Source organism: Vespula pensylvanica, chromosome 1 (assembly GCF_014466175.1).
Source record: "Vespula pensylvanica isolate Volc-1 chromosome 1, ASM1446617v1, whole genome shotgun sequence".
NCBI lineage: Eukaryota > Metazoa > Arthropoda > Insecta > Hymenoptera > Vespidae > Vespula > Vespula pensylvanica.
Genome location: NC_057685.1, coordinates 12,051,726 through 12,064,989, shown reverse-complemented (window position 1 = coordinate 12,064,989; position 13,264 = coordinate 12,051,726). Strand labels below are relative to the sequence as shown.

The 13,264-nt window shown below is 33.6% G+C and overlaps 2 protein-coding genes across 2 annotated transcripts in view; both read right to left on the bottom strand.

Annotated features, from left to right (window-relative positions):
• Positions 1-13,264, bottom strand: part of LOC122633726 (WW domain-binding protein 4) — a 41,838-nt gene that overhangs the window by 19,779 nt on the left and 8,795 nt on the right. The gene's annotated exons all lie outside the window — the stretch shown is intronic.
• Positions 5,696-12,848, bottom strand: LOC122633733 (calmodulin-lysine N-methyltransferase). The gene is made up of 2 exons (XM_043822040.1): positions 11,495-12,848; positions 5,696-9,511 (listed from the first exon to the last, which is right to left on the bottom strand). The coding sequence occupies exons 1-2, from the start codon at positions 12,128-12,130 to the stop codon at positions 9,152-9,154; spliced, it is 996 nt and encodes a 331-aa protein (XP_043677975.1). The 5' UTR covers positions 12,131-12,848; the 3' UTR covers positions 5,696-9,151.

Sequence of the window (13,264 nt, the reverse complement as noted above, 5' to 3'; positions counted from 1 at the left end):
ATTATACATTTTTTCAATTTTTATATGTCATATGAATTTGATTTTTGAAATGTATTCAAAATACTACACATATATACACAAACACACACATATATATATACATATGTATTAGAGACAGTTTAGACGTGACCCAGTAGCAATATTTTTTGGACGAAGAGGAGAATTTACATAAAGAACGTTAGGAAAACGATCGAGGATGGAAAAGATTTATGTGATCGAGCAAAGGTGCAGCCTCTTCTTCCACGGAATCTAAACCAGCCGCGTTCGCTTTTCCTAGAATTTGCATAATCGATTGTCAAACCCCTGCCTGAGTCTTCAGGTAATGTCGAGAGGTATCTGTTACAATCGTTCGACCTCTTTTCTAAATCGAAATAGATGCGAGTCTAATCGTCATGATTTGTCTGCACGCGCAGGCATTTTGCATCTTCTTTTTCTTTTCAGAGGACGTTTATATTTATTATATTTGATCGAAGAGTAGAATAAAAGGTAATCTGTTGGATCGAATATTTAATGAAAAGATTTAAAGATATAGAAAATATTTGTACGTCCATTCGAAAAATGCTTTCTCACGGCACGATTAATAATCCAACAATAATTTGTTTGTCCTTTTTTCTTTTTTTTTTCTGTTTATTCCCTTCAATGACATTATCAACGTAAACATAAAAAATCCAACATCACGAATGACTCTCGACATTTTCTTTAACATTTCTATTCGTAATCAGAATTAAATGACGTAAAAATGTAAAAACAATTGATCTTACAATTTCATTATCGAATTCTTTCTTTCTCTTCGTATTCATGAAAGAAAGAAGGGGAAAAAAGGGAAAGAATTCCCTTGCCAATAGTCGATAAAAAGGTTCTAAAAAAACTATCAAAGGTATTAGATTTATCGTAGGAATCAGATAAACGGAACGAAATTGGATACGTGCATGGATGAGAAATAATGGAAGGGTCGTTCAGAATGAACAATTTTGTCGATCCTTCGACAAAAGCTTCGATCGACGAGAAGACGAAACAAAAACAGTCGTAAAATAATCACGACCTTCCGTGCCGATCTACGAAGAGACCCCACTCACGATCGACTCGTGTTATTTCTGGAAAATTTCCCGCCCGGCCGAACGTTTACACGAGTATGGGAGTTTAAACGGGTTCGATGTCAAGATAAATATTATCAACACGTGGCGCGCTCCCTAAATCACGCGGCGAGACGTCGATCTCGATCGTCAAACGAGAAACTCCAAGTTACTCGACCTGCTTTTCTCGAACAATTTGCATAGCAAAACGATTGTCGGACGCTTTTACACTTCTAGTCTAGAGAATTTCACTATCCTAGTGTTCAGATCATTTTCAGATCGGAGCACGTTCTATCGGCACGATTTTATCTACGTTGGTTGACTAGTACCTTTCGTGATGACGTTCCAATCTCATGATATTATCTCAAAAGAAATATAAACCTATCCATTAAATAAAGTCCAATGTTTTCGTCCGATGTGATCTTTGTCGAGCGTATAAATATATTATAGTTTTAAATTGCATAATCGATCGTATTCCATTTATAGCGGATTAGATTATTTTCTTTGAGTTTTATATATTTAATATATATTTTTTTAATAAATATAAAATGTATAACACAAAGAATATATATATTTTATATCTATTAAAAAATGTATATATCATAAATGTGTAAGATATTATAACAATCTAAAAAAGTACGTTTTTAAAGAAAAATTTGAAGTCAGACATATATTAAAATTTATTTTCATTTTCATTCTTCACTCTTATCGCTTAATTGTTGTTCATTCTTATCGTCTAATTGTTAACTTCTTTGCAACCAAGAGCAGATATTTCCATCGACATCTTTATTTAGGATGTTGTACATTATACTACGCAGCACTGTTTATACGCAGGAGACGTTGTAAAAGATGGTCGTTAAACGCTCGAATCTGTCGGCCGTAAAATTTCTCCCCTGTCTTGTTTAACGTTTCACGTCCAGCCCAAGTGTTCGCTAAGAAAGTTTCACCCTGCGTTTTGTGTCTCGCATTATGCGAATAATCTCCCTCGCAAATTCTCTCATGGAAAACGTCTACTCAGATTAAGAATATCTTCTCGACGTTTTATACTCTTTCAATTTGTTTGTAATATATTTGGAAAAGATAATTATTAGAAAACTCTTTCCGTTTATTTAACAACATCGTTAAAAATTTACATCATTTCTCTCTAAGGATGACGATAGAAAAAGACTGCTTTAATATTTTATATCCGAAAAAAGAAATAAAAGTATTTAGAAATCGTTTCCGATGTTACATAACGTCCTTAAAAATTTATATTTATTTCTCCACGAATTACGACAGGAAGAACGTCATATAACTAAAAGGATCTACGATCTTAATACATCTCACGGTATTCTCTGACCAACAGGCACGGAGATGCACTTGTCGTAAATGGACCGCATAAGAGGACTTATCGGTTAAAGCTCTACACTTTTCGGAGAACCCTTCCATTTTCAACGAAAAGCTTATAACACTTTCAAGAAGAATTCATAGAGTAAGATAATACTACTGTAAGGCCGATTCAATTAAATCCGATCGCCAGAGGTGGAGTTTAAATCGACTGGGTAATCGAATAAAAATACGAGATTATAAAATTAAGTCTTTTTTTACATTCTTGATTTTAGCTTCGACATCGACTATCTTTCAAATCATATTGAAAATCCAATTGTATTTATACTTTACGTTTATTTAATCCTTTAATCTATAATTCATTATCTTTAGTAATTTTTTACAAAAATAAATTTATGCTACCTTTTAGATGAATATTAAAACGAAAATAATGGGAAAACAATATTATCATAAATTCGTTTGCGAGATATAAATAGAAAAATAATTACAGGTGCATTACATAGCACATTAAACTACATTAAACATTAATACGTTGCAATTCTGCACATGCATTTAAGAGTTAATGTATCGCGAATGACTTGCGTGAAACTTTATAGTCAAATATCAATATTATATGAAATCAGAACGAATGCTGATAAGATCTTGTTAGACATACGTTTGTCATTGTATAAACGATCGTTGGTTAGTTAATTATAAGGTACATCGTTCTACATACACACACACACAATACCCCAATGTTGAGCACGACATGTTACGTTGTGCTGCGTTGCGTTGCTGAGTAAACAACGGATGGTATACTTACAGGCAGTAGTAAATTTCTAACATACACCCTCGTTAATGATGCTCAATTAAGGGAAAGGTAATACCAGAGGTACACCATATATACTCATAATTAGTAAATTTCTTACAAGTAAGAATAATCGAGAATCACTCGAAATATACAATAATAATAATAATAATAATAATAATCATAAAAATAACAACAACAATAATGATAAAAAAAATCTTTCAAAGAAATGAACCAAGTATTATTAAAAAAATTGCAAGAAAAGTAAGATAATTAATTATATTATTAATAATAATATGAATAATATGAATAATTATATTAATAATAATAATAACAAAAATAACAACAACAATAATAATACAGAAAATCTCTCAAAGAAATGAACCAAGTATAATTAAAAAATTGCAGGGAAAGTAAGATAATTAATTATACAAATATTATATATTTGTTATTATTATATTATATTATAATTAAGTTATTTGTTTGATCCTTTTCAAGAACCCTCAAGAGATTTTCCTTTCTACTTTTTATCAGAATCATTTCAACTCTCACGAGTCTACTTTCGATCCACCAATAACTTCGAATCAAATTGTGAATTTGCATCGTAGTTGGAATTTAGGTTTAAACGACTATTCTGTTTCTTTTTCTTTCGTTCTTTTTCTGTAATGTATCGCGTGTGAGTAAACGGATAAAAGTAGTAAATGTATAGAAGTCGACTATATGATTCTCTTCGGTATCCACTCCTTTTTGTCATCTCTTTTTTTATTTTCTCTAGAATTATTTAACCCGGTCACGAAAAGTAGATGCTAATCGAAACTATTATCATACGTCAAAAAGCTTTCATTTTTTTTCTATTGTATGTCATACAAAATCGTCGAATAATTCACAAAGGAATAAACGCTTTTGAATAACATTTTTACGTATGAACTATTTTTATTCCATTCTTATTAAAATCTCTCTTAATTAAAGCAGACAGTCTGATCGTAGTTTCATAGAAAGTTTTATATTAATCTTCAACGTGCGAGTGCTTTTAAAATTTTTCTTAAACGATCAAAAAGTTCTTCGAATTTGTCCAAAACTCGAAATGAGATAAAATAATGAGAGAGAGAAAAAAATAAAATAAAAGATTTACATAATAAAAAGTCGAACGTAAGAATGAATACAATCGTTAGATACGAAATAATTAACTAATTAATAAATGGCTCTGGGAAATATATTATAGAATAAAAATATTGAAATATTGTACGACGTCATTAAAGTTCGCCACTGGGTATTAAGAAAAACTAGGAAAAGAATCAGATGGGTATAAACAAGATGAAGTCGTGCCACATTGCGGACGCGTTAATTAATTAAAAGGAAAAGTGCATTTTAAAAGTAAACGTAAACTCTATTTGCGTGGCTTTATCGTAAGAATTCTCGCGTGGGAAACAATTTATCGATAATTAACTATTTTTCTTTATCATCGTAATTTTCCGTTTTATGTATTTGTCCGATAGATTAATCTGTTATATCATTATTTCAAATAATATTCTCATTTAATATATTATTAAACTCTCAGATTAATACATTATTAATATATTATTTAATATATTATTAAAATCTCAGATTAATATATATCTTGTTATTTTCTTTATTATTATTATAATATATATATATATATATATATATATATATATCAGATAAAAATATCTGCTATATTATCATTAATTATTGATTAAAATCATCAGACTTTGTGTGCATATCACCTTCGTATTATCACAATCTCGATGTTCTCGTTTAACGAGTTTTCAATTTATTTGAGTCTCGTGGATCACTATAAAACGTAGTTATTAAAGGGAACGTTTTGAGCTCGGTAAAGAGCCGGAAGTACGAGCGCAAGGTCGAGATGAACGTCTCTTAAAATGTCTCTTCGAGACGCGGCACCTGACACGATCTAACCTAGTGCTAGAAAGCTCACCGGCACTCGAGATTGCGTCAGGTCCTGGCAAACGTGCCGAAAGAGATAAAGCGATGGCCGGTGCTCTTGCCGATATCTCTTCGCTCTCGCTTCTTTCAACGAGATAGAGACACTTAACTCCTGGCTCAACTCTTTCAACTTCAATCGCTTTTAGTTCGAATCAACGACTCTTCGATTTCATTCTTAATGCATTTAGCCTCGATTTAACCCTTAAATGTATATAGCAGAATTAAAAGATATTAATCCGTTTATTACAATTTTTCTTTTTATTCATTTTTTTATAAAAAAGTTGTGATACCTATAATTATCTTTTTTCGCTTTAATATTTACTCTACAGTTGGTATATATATATATATATATATATATATATATGTATATATATGTATATATTAATATATATTTCTTTCCTGAAAAATTTCTACAACAATAAATCACGCATTAAAGGATTAATCATTAATTCTAATTCTAGGTTTAATTCCAATTCGAATATAGAAAATTTAGTGGAATGAAATATGTTTTAGCCGGGTAGATTGAGAAAGAGTTAACACAGGCAATAATTGAAAATATTTTATTATTCGAGAAATTCTCTAGTATATGATATAACCGTAAATATATATATATATATAGATATATACATATGTATAATAGACGCTGTTTGCGGATACATAGGTACGTGATAATGGAAGTTTGGTAGTCTTGACTAGACTTAACTAGATTGGTCCTTCGAGGTAATGACGTTGGAGTTGGAAAGGCATAAGATATAGAAAAAGAAGAAACGATCAGGATTAGGGTCAGATTAGACCATTTCAAGGAACGACTTTTTACTTAATTATCTTGTCTGTCGCTAAAGGGCTTGCTCGACCTATACAAACTTTCTTTACCTTTCGTTCAAACAATTTTTTTTTTTTTTTTTTTTACAAAAAACACATCCTCGAACATTCGAACATTTTTCTTCTACTTCGTGAAATAAACCAATATAACAAAACATTCTCTCAACATCCATTCTTACCGTTCTTATGCTTCTACGCTTGTATCTTAATAACTAGAATAGGAATAAGTCGACTCCGACTTTGTCCGCATTATAATTAATGTAATAATTGTTTCGTAATACGAATATTGAAATGGAAAACTGCTCGTACAATATGCATACATTTTTTAATGTTGTTACTGATAAAATATTATTGCCCTATTCACTTTGGGAGCAATTTCTTATTTTTCCGACTATTTGATAATAATCGAAAAAGTTTATACGATTAATACTACTAATATAACAATATTAGAGAGAACATTACACATATATAATTCTTATACAATAATAAGAAAGCAATTTGCATATTAAAATTTGTAATCATGATCGAATATGTATATTGTATTCTTCGATATATTATTTATCAACTATTTCCATAAATATTAGCTGCTAAAAAATTCCCTAAATTTCTCGCTTTATGAAAGTTCGAAAAATTTTAAAGGAGACTCTGTATAAGAGTTTTGGACCCTCAATCATTTTAAACGATTCTAAATCATTCGTTTCGATTCTAACAAAAAAAAAAAATATCAGATAATAAATAAATAAAATTCGTTTTAACAAGATAAAAATACACATAGATAAAATATTCATTAGCTCGAATAAAAATAATGAATCACTAAATTGCATAATAAAATGGTAATCAAAACAACAATTTTAAATCTATTTATATAGAATGAAATATATAAAACAAAATTAGAATCAGAACGATATGCGACGTATCGTCGATTATATATGTAGATACGTTAAATAAAAACTTATATACGTATGTAGATTGTGACGTTTTTGATATTATGTCAAGCAAAATAGAGGAATATATTTCGTCGAGTTTGATCGATGTAGGATCGCGATGGGGACGACTTATCGGGTCTGGCCATTCGGTATTTGGCGTTTTTTTTCTCTCCCCAACTTTCTCTATCATTATTCATCGTCGTAACAACGTTATTTCAACGTTTTCTGGTTAACGACAGTAGTCAAGTCACCGTCGTTCGTATTCCTAGCCTTTTGAATCTTGTTCATTCGACCGTGAAAGAAGTCGAGAGTAAAGAAGCAACGACTGCTTCGTCAGCTCGATCAAGTCGATCGAAAAATCGAAAAATCGAAGGATCGCTTTTTCTTTTTTCATCGCTTTCGCACGTTCCTTCGCTTTTCCCAAAAAAAGGGATGATAATCGAGTGAAAAGCATAGAATGAGGGGAACTCGATCGATTCTCCGAAAGCATTCTCGCTCGTATTTATTTTCAGTACTGGCCGTCAACCGCATCCGGACATTCCTTTTATTTCTTTCATCGACGTAACGTTGATCTTTTCTATCGAAAATGCGACAACGAACGAGCAATCTCGAGTATCGACGACGAGATGATACAGTAAACATAATATCGCTGAATTTTTCGAAAATTCTTCAGACAAAGCAAGAGAAAAGGAGAGAAAGAGAGCGAAAGAGAGGAAGAGAGAGAGAGAGAGAGAGAGAGAGAGAGAGAGAGAGAGAGAGAGAGAGAGAAAGCTTATCCAATCATCGTCCACGTTACCAACGGAGAGTATAGACTTCATATAAGGGTGGTTAAAGAACTCTTCCCTTCTCTCTCTTTTTCTCTCTCCTTCTCTCTCTCTCTCTCTCTCTCTCTCTCTCTCTCTCTCTCTGTCTCTCTCTCTCTCTTGGATAGAATCGCTTTCAAAGCTCTTGATCAGTGAGTAGACACACGTTATTCCGTAATCGTGCGTGAAAACAAAGGGAGACCATGTTAAACTCGAATAACCGCGATCCATGTGAACCCTCGACTTATTATTTCCTCGATTCGATGACATCGTTTTTTTTTTGTAATAAATTTCAATAATAACGAAAGATCGTTAATGAGATTTTACATCTACTAAATAAAAAAAAAGAGAAAAGAAAAAGAAAGAAAGGAGGAAGAAGAAAAAGTCAGAAAAATGTCGTTAAAGAAATAAGCTTCGTGTAAAGATGTTTTGTTCTTTTTCTTTTTTTTTTTTTTTTGATCTTCGAAAAAACTTGAAAACAAATAAGAATTTAGTAAAAACTTTTGTATTTTCTTCTCGCCGTTCAACACTCCGCACACAATGTCGTCAACACATTTACTCAAACCTTACGTACGTAATACAACTTAGAAACTTCTGTCAGCACACACGCACATACAATTACGTCACAGAATGGGATATCGGAACACTGACTTTTTCGTTCTATGAAAAATCAGGTACGTTGAATACGATTCTCTCAATAGTTCTCTCAAACTCTTCTTAAACGATAGAAGAAAGTTTGTAGAATCAACTTTTTAGAATTAACTAATCGTTACTTTTTAATATTTTCTCGTTTAAATAAGATCAAATGTTTCCTTTGTCGTATAAATATTATACTTAGGATGCACGTGCACGCTTGTATACAAACGAGATGCATTTTCGAGCATAATGAAAATGGTCTCTAGTAGATAACTTAGAGAAAGAGAAAGAGAAAGAAAGAGAGAGAGGGAGAGAGGGAGAGAGAGAGAGAGAGAGAGAGAGAAAGAGAGAGAGAGAATAGTATTCCAAGAACATCTTCAACATCGTCTAAGTCTTAAGATGATGCTAGGAAGCCGATGGAGCATCGTCAATTTGGCTAACGCGTTATTAACGCTGAACAACGATGCCATTCGGTTTTACGCGTTTCTCCGTGCTACGAAAACTTTCTCTCAAGTTTCTACTCGAAAATCCAAACGACTCGACAAAGTACTCTTCGAATATAATTTTCGACAATCGCCGTTGAACTTTGAACTCTTTAACAGTTTTCTCATCATCCATCATTCGTCCCTCGTTGTCATAAAATATAAACAACGTTCATTTATCTCGGTAGATCTCGACTTCAAAAACAACTCGAACAAAATACCCGAGAAAAAAGACAATGGCAAAGGTTTGAAGAGTAAAAAAGAGATTTCATTCGCTGATACTCTCGTCAAGGTCATTGTCGTCGTCCTCTTCATCCCCAATGGATCTCGATCATCCCGGTGGTGTCTTTTTCTGCTTGCTGAGCTCCAGGAGAACAGGATAATGCAAATCGGCTGAATATTCCTGGCTCTGATCCAAGAGTTCCAGATGTCTCGACCAGACCTCGCTGTCGTATCGTTCGGTCTGCCTGGCTATGAAACTACGTTTGATCGCGGCTTCGGCGAATTTCTGAAACGTCGTTCCACGTCTAGGTGCTATCACCAGGGCCACACCGTCGTCAGCAAGCCAACCATAAATCGTTTCGACCAGGTCAAGCCTGGCATCGTCGAAGAAAAGACAATCTGCGCAGAGGATCACGTCGTAGGATCTTTTCTTGCTTGGTAGGTCATCCTCCTGCTCGATGATGCGTGTCTGATAAAAATGGATCAAAGAAAAAAAAGAAAAAATCCCCAAAATATATACGAAAATTTCGAAAAACTCGATAAACGATAGAAACATTACGTGCTATCGAATTTTGTCGATATTCGTACGATCAAACGAATATCGAAGTATAAAAGAGATGATTCTTTGAAAGAACGTTTGAGTATCTGCATAAATTTAAAACCATTCAATGAAAATGCTAGACCTTTCCAATCGAATTTATGTAATATTGACGAAACATTTATGAGCGAACGGGGTAAATGTTAACTTGTATATCCGAAACTCGATAGTCTAGTGAGAGCAGACTAGATGGTAAACTTTGAGATTTCTCCGAGGAAATATCCAAGATAAAAAGAAATAAATAAATGAACAAAGAGTATTTGTTATTGTCATCTCAAACATACAACTTGCAGGGATATTAAAAAGCTATTAATTATTCTATTCTTATGGGTCAATGTGTAATTTTGTTAAAAACGTATTTTTAAAATTAAAAAAAAAAGAGAGACAGAGAAAAAAGAAAAAAGAATACTAAAACGAATACGTAGAACGAAAAAGCCGTCGATTTACTGAATTGAATCGATACTCGACATTGGCACGAATGTATTCTTTAAAAATAAAAAAAAGAAAAAAGAAAAGAGGCAAAACGTTAAGTACAACCGGAAATATGAGGAGAGAGAGCTCGGTACGATCTACACAGGAAGTCAAACTAAAGTCTAGCCGGAAACATTGGAATGGTGCATCATCCACATAGCTATTCACGCGCGTTCCGTCTGGTCTGTGATAGAGAAAACGACCCGGAAGTTCTGTACAAGATTTAGTATCCACGAATGAACCGAACTTATAAAAGCTTCGTAAGCCATCGATTCGTATAATAGAACAAACATCGCTCGACTTACTCGTTAACAGAATAATGTTAGTATTAATTCGAACGATAAATGTGTATTTACACGAAACAAATTGACCGTGTTATTATTAACTAAAATATAATCGCTAAATAAATTCACAAAATGCAAATGCAAATAAAAAGAATTATTAAAATTCTACCAAACGAATACAAATCAGTCTTATTAAAGATATCGTATAAATTAATTATAAATTTCGCGCATATATATATATATATTTTTTTTTTGTAAATGTAAGAAAATTTATACGATTCTTTGGCAATTTAATAATATATGATATATATTTCTATTTTTATTTTTATTATAAAATTTCCTTGTTTCGTTCCTCGGAGCTCTTCGTTATTTTTTCATCGAACGAGGCACGATGTTCGAAATGATTCATCGAACGTGACGGGGAATGCATTACGTCGAGTCTTATACGAAATTGGTATGCGCATTGTCGAAGACAAGGGTGCACTTGACATTGTCGATGCCGATCACGTTAACATCGGTCAGAATGGCACACGACGAATCGCGTTATTCGGCCACGAGGGCATCGACCATGCGTTTCGAAATTTGTCTGCTCTCTAACACTATGATTCGTGTTGGAACGATTACCATGAATGTTCGATTAAAAGTCGACAAAAGATAAATTCAAAATTATTAAAAAAATAAAAATATAGAAATGCATGTGATTAGAAAACAGAAAAGATCATCGTTTAAAAATTATACAAAATATATAATAATATATAATAATACGTAAAATAAATAAATATATAACAACAGATAGGATAAGAAGATAAACGAAGTATCGTTTAGAAATAATATGAATAAATACGTAATAAAATAGCATGCAAATTTACAGAAAATAAAAAAATCAATATAAGTATATCGTTATCGATACGATATCGTGATTGACTTTATGATCGACTTTACGATCGACATATATCACACAGTCGGTCTTACTAATGTGAGAGAAATCGATTCAATCGAGATCAATAAAACTAAACGTATCGATCATCGTAAAATTTTACGTAGTTCGATCGGAATGATCTCGAAAATTCGTAGCACTCTTTCGAGAGAAGATAATCACCTTTCGATTACAATTGCTTGCAGCAGCTTGCCTAAGGGCTCGTGCAGCCCTAGCCCATTGAAGAACCCCACATTCGACGAAATCGGCCATGTCGTTCCTGAGGACGATGCAACGAACGTTATCAACGCTGGTGACGTTGCCGTCGGTAAGCGTGACCGCACTCGGATTGCAGTATTTTGCAACGAGGACACCAGCGAGACAACTCATCCCACCACCAAGCTCGAGAACGCTTCTGTTTCGACAAATATCACGATTCTTTAGTAGATAGTAAGCGAGACACTCCTCGGATGGCCAAACGCAAACATTCCCAGTATTATTGAATCCAATCAGTTCGTTCGCAGTAAAATTCTTGTTTATCCTTCGTATCTGAACTTGAAAGAGTTCGTTCTCCAACATGGCGGAATACTCGTACCAACAAGAGTCAGAATCGGTCACAGTATTCTCCAACAGTATCGGCTTGAGCAAGCCAAAACTAGTAAAACGTCGTACGGAAATCTCCTCGTCTGATTCTGTTTGATAATCCGAAGATCCTGTTAAAGCCTTTGCTAAGATACGCCATCTTCTTTGAGCTGTATTTGACTTATTATTCCTTCTGGTAATCGTCGAATCTCGATGGGATAATAATTCTTCCGACATTCTGTTACTTCTTTGATTTATAAAAAATATCGCATTACAGATTCTTTTCAATGATTGGACATCGAAGTACTTTCCAATCGCTCCTTTAGCTACGTCGATCGAACGATCCAATCGTTTTTTAACTAAAGTTTCGTCCTCGGTAGGATGAACAAGCACTCGATAACAAAATCATCATACTTCCGATCGAAGATATAATTTTTTTTTACAAATGAATGAACTCGTTTACACGAACGAGTAGCACGCGTTCTTGACGCACGAGGATGAATTTCCCGCGTGAACGAGAAGAGGGTGGTTAGAGGGTTGATCGTAGAGTAAGCACACGGGTAAGGACGAGAATGGACGAAGGGACGGGGCAAGACTAAAAGCACGAAGCCAAGTTCTAACTCGCGCCACGCGGATGGCAAGCGTTCTCCACGCCGCGAATCGGCGCTTGCGCGTCTCTCTTCATTCTATCTTGCTCACTCTTACGAGCTCTCGTATACTCTGTCTCTCTCGCACTACCACGACCCTATTCTTCACTCACTCTCTCTCTTTCTTTCTCTCTCTCTCTCTCTCTCTCTCTCTCTCTCTCTCTCTCTCTCTCTTTCTCTCTCTCTCTCTTTATATCTTCTCTTCGTGGGCTGAAACTGTCACTTTGTTTCTCGTTTCACACTCTTCCTTTTTTGTCTCTTTTTCTCATTTTTTTTCTCTCTCTTTCTTCCTTCCTCTTCCTCCCTCCCTCTCTCTCTCTCTCTCTCTCTCTCTCTCTCTCTCTCTCTCTCTCTCTTCTCGTAATTTTTCTTCATTCTTTTTCTTTGTCTTCCATCTCTTTCTTTTCCCTAAATTTATGCAAAAATTCACACCTAGAAGCTCCTGAATCCTAGTTAAAATGCGAGATAATTGCTTATTAAAAGTTTGATAAACTCACGAATAATTCGTTTTATTATCTCAAGTGTTAATGTCCTACTCGATGGATAATTCGTAAACAGTTAGACAAACTTTTCTTTCTCTTTTTCTGTCTTTTTTCTTTACCGATGAAAAGTTTAGACAAAAACGTTTTGCATTTCGTGTAAAGTTTCGAAAATTAGGCTGATCGATAACTCGTTCCTACTTTGTTATACTTCTTTGAGATACACGATTTTATATATATATATA